The sequence below is a fragment of the Asterias amurensis genome, chromosome 3, assembly GCF_032118995.1.
Source record: "Asterias amurensis chromosome 3, ASM3211899v1".
NCBI lineage: Eukaryota > Metazoa > Echinodermata > Asteroidea > Forcipulatida > Asteriidae > Asterias > Asterias amurensis.
The window spans coordinates 21858873-21875257 of NC_092650.1; the positions used below are offsets into that span (position 1 = coordinate 21858873).

At 38.0% G+C, this 16385-nt stretch overlaps 1 protein-coding gene across 2 annotated transcripts; it reads left to right on the top strand.

The window, feature by feature from the left end:
- The first annotated feature begins 568 nt into the window (after positions 1-568).
- LOC139934387 (ubiquinone biosynthesis protein COQ9-B, mitochondrial-like) lies at positions 569-14165 on the top strand. 2 transcript variants are annotated; one of them, XR_011785706.1, is made up of 8 exons: positions 569-659; positions 1679-1760; positions 2783-3112; positions 3480-3669; positions 5318-5473; positions 6462-6515; positions 8445-8540; positions 13976-14165. XR_011785706.1 is itself a non-coding variant. In XM_071928601.1 (7 exons), the coding sequence occupies exons 1-7, from the start codon at positions 569-571 to the stop codon at positions 8481-8483; spliced, it is 942 nt and encodes a 313-aa protein (XP_071784702.1). In that variant the 3' UTR covers positions 8484-12080. The 2 variants fall into 2 exon arrangements, 1 of the variants encoding a protein (XP_071784702.1); XM_071928601.1 differs by lacking the exon at positions 13976-14165 and having other exon boundaries at positions 8445-12080.
- Positions 14166-16385: the final 2220 nt, after the last annotated feature.

Below are 16385 nucleotides of genomic sequence, written 5' to 3' on the forward strand. Positions count from 1 at the left end.
ATTAAAATACAAAAATATTATACTATTTCAATCAGTTTTATTCTTGTGTTGTCTTACATTTGGGAAGAGCTTCACATATTTTAACAGTTTAACACTTCCTATAGGGTACCGGTATGACATAATTTCGTTTTCAAAGCTGGCAAAGCAAGACAATAGGCCTAATCCCCCAACCCACCACCCCGCAGTTGATCGTGACGATAGTTTTGTGTAACCTTCGGGCAGATATTTCAGAGAGCAGGCGACTACAACAACGAAATGAGCATTGCCAAATCAGAACTTTCTATCGTAACATCTCACAGCCCAAGTTTTTTGCCCAAAGATGGAAACCTATTGAAAATGAAAGCAATAAATGCACATTAAAAAAAAAAACAGGTAGGCCCAACAATACTTTTAATTCAAACAAAGTAGAAGTGATGAATTTGTTTGAAACAAAGCAACCAATCTGGAAGGTATTTTTCGGCCGGGTATAAAAACATGCTCGGTTTGTTTATCAACAAGGTTGGGGAATCGCCCCGCCCCCTTGGGCCCGCCCTCCTTTCGTCGTAGAGGGCGGTATCAATAAAGCAAGATGGCAGCTTACAGAGAACTTCGTTATGCAACAAGGTTACCGATCCGATCGCTGTTTTCACCTAAACAGAGAGCTCAAATTCTAATGAAAGGTAAATATTTGTGTGAGGGAAGTTTTCGGATCCAGATTTTCTTTCATTGTTTATTTGTAATTTGATAAATCGTACAAGTTGTACGTGAATTTAAATCGATCCAAATAAACTAGCATACGCTGTCCATCCACCTCCATACACACACACAGTCACACTCACAGTGACAGTGTGACCATCCCATGTCCACTCCACTCCAGTCCAGTCCTAGCCCCACTTGTGTGGCCAAGGCTAGCTGAATCCTTGGATAACTTTCCGTATGGCGCCAAAAGGGGACCCAAAAGGTATATCTCATTGAGGTAAATTAGATACTATTTTATTATTTCATAATCATATCGAGGGAGAAAGTGGTGTCGCAATACAAAAACTTTTCCGAATCCTTAGCCACACGTCCACACCATTTCCTCATGCAGCTAAGAAATAACAACAAATTTAAAAATTCTGGCGCCTCCCCTACGAGCCACTCTGCAGTATAAACCGGCTGAATGTGTTCACCTAACTCTTAGCTTGCTTTGTGTGTATTGAAAAGTGAAACAAATAAAAATTTAAAAAGAAATTTGTAACGATAACTTTGCTTTTCTCCGACTCTAATTTACTCGATTGGTACCCGGCGCAGCCATCTTGGAATATGCCAATCAGCATGACGTCATCGGCCTGCCGGGCTGTGGGCCCGTGAGGGCGCGAATACAAATCAACGGCTGTTTTATGTGAATTAAGCTTGTGTACTTTTTACGTGCACGTGCTTCATCTATTTAATTCTTCATATGCTTAATTATTCTTTTGGTTTCCTTTGAGCGCTTAGAGACTTTCTTTTGGAGGTGTTAGGCGCTCTAGAAATAGGGTTGTTATTATTATTATTATTACGTAGTTCACTAAAAATATCTTAGATAGATAGAGTCTATTTTATTTCATAACAATGAAAAAGTGGTGGCACTGCCACTGCTGGTAGGGTATAGAAACTAGTTCACATTTTGATTCATGCATATAAAAATGGTACACAATTTTACTAATCTACCCTCTAGGTGCACAGGCTCCAGGACGTTATGCCGCAGGGAATTTATTGAGACAGTGCTCAACATCAAACTCTGGGAAGCAAACATTCAAGTGAGTTTTACTTCCTGAGAAATTTGAACACAATTTTTTGTTTTTGTTTTTTTGTTGGTACTTTATTTTTTTTATTTTTTTTTATTTTTTTTTTTTGTGTTAAATAGTATAATGTAACAAATACATAAATGGGTTGGTAAATTGGAAGGAGATCTGTGATCAAATGGAATTCTAGAACTGAAGCAAAGGATGGCTCTTCTTAGAAAATACTTTTAGAAAATGTATCATTGCAGTAGGGCCTACCTGCTGATAAGCTCAAACATAAGATTTCAAACTGCTTGAAGTTACTGGGAATCTCAGTGTTCTAGTGGTAAGAAGTCTACTCAAGAATGATACAGGTTGAGAGTTGAATCTCTCCTGAAAGGTTCATTATGCCTGTACTGAGTAGCATACATAGCTTAGCATACATAGGTGTTGGGGTAAAAAAGAAGACTGCTGAAGAATGACAAAGGTTGTGGTTTGGAATCCCACCCGAGTGATATGCCTGTGGATTTGTTTTAAAGGAACACGTTGCCTTGGATCGGACGATTTGGTCTATAAAAAGCGTTTGAAACCGTTTGTTATGATACGGATATGGTTGGAAAGATGTTTTAAAAGTAGAATATAATGATCCACACAAGTATCACTCAAAATTGCACGGTTTTCTTTTTACATCGCAAACTACCACGGTCGGCCATTTATGGGAGTCAAAATGTTGACTCCCATAAATGGCCGACCGTGTTATTGGACGAGGTAAAAAGAAAACCATGCAATTTCGAGGCATATTTGTGTAGATCATTGTATTCTACTTTTACATTATCTTTCTACCCATATGCATTTTATAACAAACGGTCACAAAACGCCTTTCAAAGACCAACTCGACCGATCCAAGGCAATATGTTCCTTTAACAGGACTCAGGTGAAAGGGGGGGGGGGAGTGTATTGGGTATTAGAGCGTAGCACTTATCGGTGTAAAGGATCAAACACAAATAATGGTATCACTAGATTCCACATCAACATCATTTTCTATTCCTTCCTTAAAGCCAAACGCAGAGTAACTACAGCACCTCTCAGGAAGCCGACGAGCCCTTCTCATCAGAAGAGGAGCAGTCGGAAGAATCAGACACCGCAGCAGTCAGACAACTTGTTCTAAACTCGGCTTTAGAATTCGTCCCTGCATTCGGGTGGTCGGTCGATGCACTATCGGAGGGGGCCAGGGCAGAGGGACTCCCGGGCGTGGCTCATGGAATGTTCCCCAGGGGTGGCGGGGATCTCGTCCATCACTTTGTGAAAGAATGTAACGCCCAGCTGGCCGAGAAGCTGGCGAGAGAAGTGCAGGAGGAGACGGCGGAACAAGAACAAGGCGGGAAAAGGTTTGTGTATAATTTAATAGATGGAAATTGGCATAGGGATGAAGAATATTAATTTTTGGTTTTACCCATATTCCACCGATATTTGTTAGCATTGTTTACTCGGTACTTTCTTAAGCTCTGTGAAAAAAATATCACAGGCACATAACTCAGTGGGACTCGGACCCACAACCTTTGCCAAACTCGACTTTTCTTTATCCCGATGCCAATTTCCATCTACTAAATGTTTGCGGTACACCTGATAGTTTATTCCAAATGTTTTCCAATTCTGTGTGGACTCCAATTCTGTTGGAAAAACTGTCACTAAATACGGAGCATCTTAAGCCCGCTTTTTGAATGAATGAATTTGAATTTCCTGTCTTATCAACAGACGCAGGAGGGCAGTTCCCTTGATCCGAGATGCCCTTGAGGCGCGTCTGCGAATGATCATCCCCTTCATAGAGCAATGGCCCCAAGCCATGGCTCTTATGGTTGTCCCGTCCAACACCAAGGAACATTTTAGTAACCTGTCGCAGTTAATGGACGATATCTGGTATCATGCCGGTGATCGATCAGTAGATGTGAGTATAGATGGTGTTACTTATCATTTGACAGAAAAACTTACAATAAGAATAAGAATACTCGGTTTTTGTACAGTGCTTTACACACACAGAGGGCATCTCGAAGTGCTTCCAACATTATTACCTCTGGTCACTGGGCCTAAAATCATTCCTTAAAGGCAGTGGACACTATTGGTCATTACTCAAAATAATTATTAGCATAAAACCTTACTTGGTAACGAGTAGTGGGGAGAGGTTGATAGTATGAAACATTGTGAGAAACGGCTCCCTCTGAAGTAAACTAGTTTTCGAGAAAGAAGTAATTTTCCACGAATTTGATTTCCAGACCTCAGAATTAGAATTTGAGGTCTCGAAATCAACCATCTAAACGCACACAACTTCGTGTGACAAGGGTGTTTTTTTCTTTCATTATTATCTCGCAAGTTCGATGACCGATTGAGCTCAAATTTTCACAGGTTTTTAAAGTTTTATGCATATGTTGAGATACACCAACTGTGAAGGCTAGTCTTTGACAATTACCAATAGTGTCCACTGCCTTTAAACCATTTCAGCTCCCTGGGGAGTATACAGCCTGTGCAACACATATGCACTACTCTGCTAAAATCAACCACAAGAACAATCTCTGCCCTCAAAGGTACCCATTGCCCCTGGGTTGAGAGAAGCAATTATAGTTAAGTGTCTAGCTGAGAGATACAAGTGTCAAGACCGGGATTCGAAACCCACACTCTGCTGAACAGAAACACTAGAGCTTGAGTTCTGTGCTCTTATCTGCTCGGCCATGACACCCTTTATGTTACTAGTGACCACTTGCACAGAGCGCAACACACCTTCAAGTCTTTGAATTCCACTATTTGAACAAGTTTGAAGAATGGTCTAAAGGCCGGTTTATAGTCGGTCGCGGGATGGTCGCGCGATGGAAATCTTGACGCGCAATCTTTAAAAGGCACAGTTTTTAGGCCTCAGTCTTAGAATCGCGCGCAATATTTCCATCGCGCGACTGTCGCGCGACCGACTATAAACCGGCCTTAAGAATCACTGATGAACAGAGATCATAACGTTGTGTAAAGCGTCTTGATCTACAATGTACCAACTGGGATGTGTGCTCTATAACTCTGTATACTCCCCAGGGAGCTGAGATGGTTAAATAAATGGCCAAGTGACCAGGGGGTTATAATGTTGGAAGCGCTTTGAGAAGCCCTTCGGGTGTGTATAGCGTGATATAAAAAACTATTATTATTATTATAGACACTTGACACTATTGGTAATTGTCAAAGACCAGCTTTCTCGCTTGGTGTATCTCAACAAATGCATGTGAAAATTTGAGCTCAATTGGTCATGGAAGTTGTGAGATAATAATGAAAGAAAAAACACCATTGTCACAAGAAAATGTGTGCTTTCAGATGCTTGATTTCGAAACCTCAAATTCTAAATCTGAGGTCTCGAAATCAAGTTCGTGGAAAATTACTTCTTTCTCAAAAACTACATCACTTCACAATGTTTTATACTATCAACTTTTCCCCATTACTTGTTACCAAGTAAGGTTTTATGCTAATAATTATTTTGAATAATTACAGATAGGGTCCATGCCTTTAAAAGAGCTGCATTGTAGTATTATTATTCAAGCTGTTTTATTTTCTTCCTCCTTTAGTTTAACTGGTATACAAAGCGAGTTGCACTGCTTGCCATATACAAGAGTGCTGAGCTTACCCTTGTACAGGACAAGTCTACGGACTTCCAAGAAACATGGATGTTCATCGACAGACGACTTGCCGACTTCTCAAGGATGTACAAATTACGATCAGATGTATGTTTAAAAACGTGTTTTACCTGCGAGTTTGCAATTTTTGTGTTCGTGTGTATTGTTTTATGTCTTTGCCTGTTTATTGTGATGTGACTTGTTTTACTCATTTCTCGGGAGCTGTAGCGCCTCAGTGGGTGGTGTTTGCTATCTTTGTCCTTACGCCCTGTCGTATTTTTATATTGTTGTCCCTTCCTCTTATTGCTACGGTGTTTTGTTGTGGGTGCAGGGTTTTTTTTTCAATAGTCTGGTTTTGCTTGTGTTTTAATGTTTTATTTTGTGTGATTTTTAAATGTTTCAGTGCAATCACCTTTTTATATTGTATAATTATATTTTTATCGTTGGCAGGGGTCTGGTTTTACACATCTTTTGATGACAGTTTTTATACTTATGTTTTAACCTTGACAGCCCCTGTACATTTTGTAACTATAGTTTATGTCTAAAGATTTAAAATAAAAAAAATCACTGGAACAGAGATATTTTCACCAAAAAATTCCTCCCTTTTTTGTCGCTCGGTTGGCTAGTGCTTTATGTTCATATTGGAGCCCTTGGTAAATAAATCCGAGGCTAAAAGTGGTCTTTAAAGTATTCGTTTGGCCAAAGGAAACAATTATTGTCTAAGTAAACATACATTTCTTGATTTTTATTATTTTTTTCAGATGTTTACGCATTTTTCATGTAATGAGCTTTTGATCATTACGAATGCTCAAATGCAGTTAGTGACCTTATTTACGTGTACTATTGATTTGTTTTTGATTTAAATAATTACATATAATTTGTATGCTATTATATATATATTTTTTTATTGCTTTCTTATTTCTTTTTTAATATTTCTTACTTAATGACTCCTGTTAGTGGCCGTTAACCACTTTTCAGTAAATAAATATAAAATGTTTGAAAAATGAAAGAATTACATGTATAACAACAGACGAAGTAGTACTCTTAAGTTATCTTTGAAAAGTTATATTCTGTTTTGCCTCTCTCCCTATTACAGATTGATCAAACGGTTGGTAGCCTCTCATCATTAATGACTGCAGCTTACACTGTGGTAAGTCATGGGTTCCTAAACTAGATAGTGTATTGGGTTCGACTCAACAGTAAATCGGTTTATGTTTGTTTTGATATCATATAGACCGTATTGAACATGACGTCACGCGGCTCAAATATCTGACCTACAAGATGGCGCCTGTGCGTGTGAAACCCAAACCAGGAATGTTGCGTGCTGCATGCTTCGATGATGTACGCGTTTAGATGCGCATACGGTTTGCCCTACAAGATGGCGACTTTTCATAGCAAAAAGGGGTTATTCATTACGGTCTATAGCCTTTGATACAAATCTCTGCTATGTTAGAATAGTCAGGCAACTAGCCAACAATTTTTAATTTTTTTTAATTATCCCATAAAAATTGCAACAGAATTCCTTCTCATATAAACATGTTTTTGACATTTACTTTGACACGTGCATTCATGAACCATAGAGGAAGGACAGTGCCATATACAAGTTTGTATGTATGTATACAAGTAAGCACCCTACAGGTGCTTGAAAGTTTTTTACTAAGCGTGTGCGCAGAGCAGTCACTTTTGGTTAGCCAATCAGAATTGTTTTTCAGCACATCCCTACCAGGTGCTAGTTACGAGAGGTATCGATACGATGTGCTGCTCAATTGTAGTGAGGCTAATGTACATGTACTCAGCGTGCGTTGTTTTACATTGTTAAAAACTTTACAGAGATTGCAATTTGCGGAAACTAATTTTGTGATTTCATTTTCAATACTGCCATTCTAGGAAGGTCACTGACTGCAGGCTTGTGTACATGTATGCTTCATTTTTGAAAGGGCAAGGGCACCAAGGCATTTTATCCTTGGTAAAGGGTACCCTATGAGCTCATGATGCTTCATCAGCCCAGAACTTCCACTCTTTGGGGCAATAGGTCATTTTCTGTAGCATCAGCCCGACTCCCACTGACTGTCAAATCATCTCCATCCATCACAACATTCAAGACAAACTTAAAAACTCACCTGTTCAAACAAGCATGCTCACACAATACAATCCTCAGTTCTAATTTGTCTTTCTCTGCTCAAGAGTGCCTTCTTTAGGCGGATACTGGCCCTCTATTAAGTGTTCTTTATTATTATTCATATTTATGAGGAAATTGTTAACTTCTACTTGAGCTTTTGAAGGGCACCAAGGCGATGACCAAGGGGGCATGGAGGCAATTGCCTTTGTTGCCTCCTTGAGGCCTGAGATTGTATTGTGTTACCGTTGAAGTTCATCGCAGTATATTTATGCTAAACAAACCTTGTGCAAGTCTTCACTAATTCTTATGCATTGTCTCAAATAATATTTTCACAAATCAATTCTCCTGAAGACAATCAGAGCATACCGATCGTAACATTCTTTTCACAACCACCACAATTTATATAGAGAGTTATTTCCATGGTGATACATGTAAGCCCAGTTCATACTCCCTGCGAAAGCAAATGCGTAGTGAATTCTGACGCCGCAGGGCTGTTTTCGCAGTGAATGTTTCGCAGAAGTTTAACACATCTTAACTGAATTATTTGTTGCAAATTTGTGACGTCAAAATTTGTATTGCATTCGCTGGAAGTACGAACCGGGCTTTACACTGAACTGGACTGTCATAATATCATTGTTAGTCTAGTTTCTTTTGATAAGGGAAAAAAAATGTATGCAAGTTTTTGTATTCCATCATCCATAAAACTACTGTAATCTGATTGTTTCTTTTTAGTTGTTTTGATAAAAACATTAGTCATTTTTTGCAAACTGTTTCACATGAGCCATAAAACTCTACTATTGTAAAACATTTGTTTCTTCATTTATCTGTTTGTTTAAGGACAGAAACAAAACTAGTTTTATGCAAATTTAAAAGAAAACTACTATTGTGAAATGTGGTTCTGATGTTCTTTTACTCTCACTATTCAGAATATCAATCGTCTTTCTTTCTATTTCTCTCCAGGGTCGTAACATAGCTGGTGTTAATAACAGAAACAGATGAAGTTGGGCTCTAAAATGACCAGAGAGACTTGCTCTCAAGTTGATGACCAGAGGGAAGGTACAATAATGGCAACCTGTATTTTGTCAAACTTTAAAAATGTGTTAATCCTTGTTGACCCCAAACAAGGCTAAAAAAGCCACTCTTGGTAAAGGGGCTACAGATAGTAAAGATAGTACAGAAAATTGTAGGATACGGGGAAAAATGCATATGGCATGGAGTCCCAAACAGATGCATTGAATCAGTGTTTTGTCGTCCTCAATCTTAGCACAAATTATGAACAAAGCTATACAATGTAGATTTATATGACATAAAATGGAAGTCAGAATAGAGAGTGGTGTCTTGCCTCACCTTCCACCTCTGGACCCGGTTTGAATCCTGCCGGGGGCACTATGTGGATTGGGTTTTTCAGTCCCTACTTGACTTTCTGGGTTTTCCCTAGAACAATTCTCTTGGGTTTTCCTCCCACTTCTTAAAGTGAAAAATTCTTCATTGTCTTCTCACCTTGTCTAGACTGCTGAAAAGGATTTGACAAGAATAATCATAGATCTAGATGTAGACAAGTATCATAATTTGAGTGACTGTTTTATTAAAAAAATTCAGTAAAATACCCTTATTACGATCAATTTGATTTTGTTTTATGACAAGTCAAATGTAATGTTGCATCATTCGATTTAACAAAATAATCATTCAATATAACAATTCATCAAAGCAGCATTTAAACTCGCAGACGCTTCATGAGGCGTGTGTGTCACGAAAAAGAGTGTCGATATGCTAAATTGAACAGAGTGCTAAAAGAAGTTGACTCGGACTCAAAACGAAATTGAACGGCCGAATTCTGATTATGAAGCGCAGTAACAACTGGAGAGGCAAAACAGCTTTAATTCGAACGCATGAAAATGAAATTGGCTGCTCATTAACCGAATTTGAGGGAGAAATTCTATAATAAGTGGACTTGTTTACTAGATACTATTGCTCAGTAAATACTTTTAATACTTGTGCACATGTTGCCGGTCTAAACAGTTCATTGAACCACTACAGGAACATGTATTTCGAAACATATGACACAAACATTTTTCTTGAGAAGACATTAGGAACACAAATTCTATTCCTTGAAAGTCATACTTGTGAAGGCGTTTTGTAATGTACAATCATTACAGTGCCTACAAATTCCTATTAAATTTATTGTGATGTAGCACAAACAGTACCATTGGAGATTAAGGAAATATATGTTTCTTGTCAAACCTTTTGACACTTTCTGCCCATACAGGCATGCTACTTTCTCTGAAAACAGATTTTCATGTAATTAAAAACAAAAGTCAAAGTTAAAATTACATCAGCCTTTGAGCTATACTTAAAGACAGTGGACACTATTGGTATTTGTCAAAGACTAGTCTTCACAGTTTGTGTATCTCAACATATGCATAAAATAACAAACCTGTGAAAATTTGAGCTCAATCGGTCGTCTAAGTTGCGAGATAATGATGAAAGAAAAATCACCCTTGTCACACGAAGTTGTGTGTTTCTGATGCTTGATTTCGAGACCTCAAATTCTAAACTTGAGGTCTTGAAATCAAATTCGTGGAAAATTACTTCTTTCTCGAAAACTACGTCACTTCAGAGGGAGCTGTTTATCACAATGTTTCATACCATCAACCTCTCCCCATTACTCGTCACCAAGAAAGGTTTTATGCTAATAGTTATTTTGAGTAATTACCAATAGTGTCCACTGCCTTTAAAGGTATTATACAGAATTGGTAAAGTGACAAAATAGTCACAGACAGTATTTATGTACTCAACCATATACATAAAATAACAACTGTGACAATTTTTGCTTTATAATAAAGTTGTGTGAGTCGGTAAAGTAGTAAAAAAAAACATGCACAATTTTCAGCATGTAAACACATTATCCTTAGATCAACTGGAATCAGCTGTGGCATTTTTTAAAGTTTAACATGTTTATACAGATTTAACAAATTCTCGAGTATGACTTTATCTTAGAGGGAAATATTTCACAGGGGGAAACAATTATTCTTGTATGAACTTAATACATGTAATGAGTCAGCTTTCAGACTAAAATTAAATATTGATGTTCAGGCCTTTATGCTTCATGTTTGAAAGGGCAAGTGCACCAAAGCATTTTCTCCTTGGTTTAAGGGCACCCCATGAGGAAATTATAAATTTTTACTGGAGCATTTCAAAGGCACCAAGGCAATGACCAGGGCCAAATTTCATGGCTCTGCTTACCGTAAGCACAGAATCGGCGCTTACAGAAGCAGGGAATTCTGTGCTTACGGCAAGCGTATTTCACGGGTTAGCGGCGAATTTGGGCTTTTGTGCGTGCGTACTCCACGTTACTAGGCATTCTACGCTTACAAGGTTAGCGCAGAAATGTGGCGCTTGCACGTAAGCGGGGACCGCGATCGTAAGCGCAGAATTCGACGGTAAGCAGAGCCATGAAATTGGGCCATTGGGGGCATGGAGGCAATCGCCTCCATGAAGTATGAGAGGCCTTCCCAATCCTGCATAGTGCCCTTAAATTGGAGACTTTTGAGACGCTGGCGGTAGCAGATAAAAAGGGCCTATCATGCAGCTCTGAGGGTGCGCGCATGCTCAGTATTGCACGCGTAGGTCTGAGCATGCACACTACTGTGAAAAAAAGGCCGTCTAAAGGTCTCCCATAGATCGGTGATAGTGAAACAAGTGGCACACAATCATTACACACCTACAGCTTGAACAATGTAAAGTTTAAGCCAAGTGTTATATTACAACAGAAACTGGAAGTCGGTGAAAGTGAAAACAGATTTTCACAGGGGACAACTTCACAAACACTTTCAGTCAGCTGATTGAAATAATTACATCACATAAATCTCAGACTTGTTTGCAATGATCTCGGCTTTACACCTAGCCTTACTTAAGAATAATACTGAGTTAATTCCTATATAGTGCTTTATCACACCCAATAGGCTAGACTTGAATGCAAGTTTGTGATCGTGGCTTTTAGTCTACCCATTATCCAACACATTATTGCCTGAAACAGCGCCCTCTTGCAGGTTAACCTCCGTCATTGGCCTACCATGTGGGGCGCGTGATAGCTCATAATGTCGGGGCGTTTTTCGTGGCTGCGATGCAGAGGAACAACCGCGATCTCAGACTTGAAATCAAGTCTACCAATCGGCATGTCAAAGCACACCCTATTTTTTTCCTGCAAGATGTGCAGTGAACAATTTACCTTGTATAGTTGAGCAAAATGCTATGCAAAATGTTTTGGGTGCTATTCATAATTCATCATTTGCTACTCAATATTACCATTCTGTGTGCACAAAATATGTTCAGTCCAAACGTTTTGCTATGCAAAAGTGCTGGATAAAATCATTCCCTGATAAAGCTAAGCAACCTTATGAAGTACATATGTGTTAACTGGCATGTAATAGCTTACTGTAATGGTTTACATTGTGTTGTGAGCATTAGAGTATATTTTATGTGATGTGCATTAAAACATAGTTCAAGAGAACTTTTGAAATATAAATGAATACATTTGAATAACTTAAGTTTGCCCTTCGGTGGATCTTATAAAAAAAATTCCACAAAGATCACAGCATTTCAAAATGTGAAAAGTTATCAGGATGATTGGAAACAGCCCAAATTTATTTCGGACTTAAAAACATCACCCCCCCCCCCCCCCCCGATAACATCAAAGCTCTGCCAAATATTAACTCTATCATAAAAATCAGGACATTGGTGGTATTTGTTTAAAATCCATAAATGAATCAAAGGTCACAATATTTGTATCACATTGTAATGACATCTTTAAAGTGACATGTTGCCTTTTGATTGGGTGCATCTGTTTTGAAATAAATATGGTCTAAAAGGTGTTTTTTTATGTAGGTTATAAAAAAATTCACACAAATAACCCCCAAAATTGTGTGTTTGTTCTTTTATTCCCGGACTAACATTTCATAGAACCAAGTTTTTGACTACACACAATTTTTAACCGTGTAGTTCAGAAGGTATAAGGTAAAACATACTGGGAAAAATTGTGTGAATCATTAAAATCTACTTTAAAATAAAAATTCCAACTGTATTAATTTCATAACAAACACTTTTTATAGCCCAAAGCAACCCATCCACAGGCAAAGTGTCCCTTTAGCCAAGTTTGCTAAAGTGTTTTCTTAATCTTTGGTCTGATGCCAAAAGCTGATTACGTTCCTTTATCATTCCCTACCATTTCCTCATGTTATGTTTTTTTTCTCTGAGACTTTTTCCCATGTATCAAGGTTCACAGACGACTTAAAGGGCCATAAATGCGGTTAAAAATAATTGGGAAAGGGGACTCTGCTTTCTTTGTACTCTGGTACCTGGGGTAAAGAATATTATTATTTGTGTTTTACCCAAACACCAATGTGTGTTAAAGACTGTATACTCCGTACTTTCCCCAAGTCTTAATTCCGCGTTTAAAAAAAAATGATCGGCGCTAAAATAATACACCCCAAAAAAATAAAAAAATTGTGAAAATAAATCCATACGCAATTTACTTGGATGGGGTGTTGCGTGTCAGAGTTAAGAGCAACAGCCAGTTTTGGTGTTTCTGATTGGCAGAGTGTTGGTTCGAGTACCTGAGCAAGACACTTAACTATAATTGTTTTTCTCCACATGGGGATAAATGTGTACCTGTGAGGGCAGAGATGGTTGTTGTGATTGATTTAGCTTTAGTAGCACATATTTTGTTACATGGGCTGTTTACTTCCCAGGGAGATGAGATGGTTTAAGGAATGAAATTCAGTGTCCCAGTGACCAGGGGTAATAATGTTGGAAGTGCTTTGGGGCGCCTTTTGGGTGTGCAAAGCGCTATATAAAAACGTACTGTTATTATTTACTACCACCTCCCCTTTAAGCAGGCCACCACTTCAACCCCTTCCCTTGTCCTCTTATTTCCTGAAGTCCGGGTTAGGTTGTGAAATCCACAGGAAACACTGCATAGTTATCTACAGGGACAGAAACAGCGCAACATATTTATATACCCTTGCATTATTAAAGGCACTGGACACTATTGGTAATTACTCAAAATAATTGTCAGCATCAAAACTTACTTAGTAACAAGCAACAGAGAGCTGTTGATAGTATAACAAATTGTGAGAATGCTTCCTCTGAAGTAACGCAGTTTTGACAAAAAGAAGTAATTTTCCATGAATTTGATTTTGAGACCTCAGAATAAGATTTTGATGTCTTGAAATCAAGCATGTGAAAGCACACAACTTCGTGTGACAAGGGTGTTTTTTTTTCTTCTTCTATTATTATCTTGCTTCAATTGAGCTCAAAATTTCACAGGTTTATTATTTTATGCATATATTGAGATACACCAAGTGAGAGATCTGGTCTTTGACAATTACCAAAGGTGTCCAGTGCCTTTAACTACAGCGTTGTAACAATTACCACCAGTCACTGCAGGAATAATGAAACTGTTGACTCATTCCCCATGTGCGATCTATTTTCAGGGGGGAGCTGGTTACGGTTTCAGAAAAAGTCTGCTGGTAAAGTCCCTTGGATTAGGTTTCCAACCAGGCTTATTGGAATAGAGGTACATGTAGTCACAGTTTCTGTATTGCCAAATGGGCAATGAATTAGGTGGATCCACCTATTATTCTTATTATTACTATTATTATAAGTGACGTAACTGTGGGTGGGCACGGGAATGGGATAGGGGGTGTCTTCCCACCCCCCCCCCCCTCCATTTTGAAATGTGTATCTGAATCTGAATCTCAAATATTAAGTTTTTTTGTTTGAAATTACCAGAGTAAAGTGTAACATTTAAAGCCATATACACTTTTGGTACAGAAAAGTTCACAGATTTACAAATAATTTACAGGGTTTACAGAAGGTAATGGTGAAAGACTTCTCTTGAAATATTATTCCATGAAATGCTTTACTTTTTGAGAAAACATTAAAACAATATCAATTCTCGACAGCATAATAACAAACCTGTGAATATTTAGGCTCAATCGGTCATCAGGGTTGGGAGAAAATAACGGGAAAATCCACCCTTGTTTCCCCAATTTCGCCGTGGCATGACATGTGTTAAAATAAATCCTTAATTCTCGGTATCGAGAATTGATAATTGTTTTACTGTTTTCTCAAAAAGTAAAGCCTTTAATGGAATAATATTTCAAGAGAAGTTACCATTATCTTCTGTAAACCCTGTAAGTTATTTGTAAGTCTGTGATTTTTTTTTCTTTTTTTTCTGTTCCGTAAGTGTCCAATGGATTTAATGGTAGGCCTCCTGATTTGTGAGTGTAAAAAACCCACAAAATTATTCACATCACTCACTATCTGAGGGTATGATGTAATCACCGGTGATTCACTGCTGAAATGAAACCACAGAAGACATCAACAAGTTGTTGTGTTACACAAAGTGTATTAATAACTATTGTTGTTTATGACTGTGTAAGTAATACAGCATGTGATTCACCTCTGACCTTGATAGATCTGACAATCTGATCTACTGCAGATCATTGTTCAACTTCATGCCCCGCTTTAATTTTTTCATGGAAGACCTGTCTGTCCAACTAATACATTTAAAGGCACTGGACACTATTAGTAATTGTCAAAGACTAGCCTTCACAGTTGGTATATTTCAACATATGCATAAAATAACAAACCTGTGAAAATTTGAGCTCAATCGATCATCGAACTTGCAAGATAATAATGAAAGAAAAAACACCCTTGTCACACGAAGGTGTGTGCCTTTAAATGGTTGATTACGAGACCTCAAGTACTAAATCTGAGGTCTTGAAATCAAATTCCTGGAAAATTACTTCTTTCTCGAAAACTATGGCACTTCAGAGGGAGCCATTTCTCACAATGTTTTTTATACCATCAACCTCTCCCCATTACTCGTCACCTAGAAAGGTTTTATGCTAATATTTGATTTTGATTTTTAATTTTTCACCGATTTGTTATTTTATATGTTGGCATACATACACTAAGTGAGAAAACTGGTTTTTTTTTTGACAATTACTGCCCGGTGCCTTTATTGATTTTTAAAAAACATTACCCAGAGCGGACACATATTGTGTGGGTAGATCGTGTAACAATTTTCTCTGAAAAATATTTGTGGCTTTTTGAGATTGCAAGAATGCGCCCACTCTTATCAGAATACGTTATTTTGTACATGGACATGCCTCAAGTTACTGCAGTTGTTTAGCAAGGAATAATGTACAGTTTATTTCCTTGACTAAGACTAACATGTGTCCATCTCCCCCCCCCCCTCTCCACACACATGCAAAATACCCACACACACTTCATATCAGTTAATTACAAGTTCCATGCTAATGAAAATTTTGAAAGAAAATCTTAAAACATTGACTTGTGAAAAAGACGTGGACTAGCCAGTAAAACAAAAGTTAAGGGCAAACAGTGAAAGCTGCTCCGTAGATTGTGTGTATGGTTCAAGACCTGGGCCCAATTTCATAGAGCTGCTGAAGCACAAAAAGTAGCTAAGCACTAATCATTTATGCTTATAGGAATACATGGTTACCAGCCAAAATAACATGTCACATGTACAATTTGTGACTGGTATTCTGCTCATTTCTGCTTAGCAGAAAATTGTTAAGCAATATTTTCTGCTTAAGCAGCTCTATGAAATTTGGCCAAGTTGTGCTACACACTCTTATGGCTTCATTGGTTCAAAATGCTAGCAAACCTATGGAAATACACGTTTGTTTTCAAACTTGCTTGTATTAGTTGATGTTGTTTTCTGACTACACTGCAGTGGAGAACAATATGTCTGTTAGACAAACATGTTTAAACACAAAAACCAAGGATTTCTCTGTAAGACTTTTGTGTTGTTTTGTACTCATTGGTTTTCTATTTAAACTCTTTTCTACCACATTCTATTCATGTGTTTAA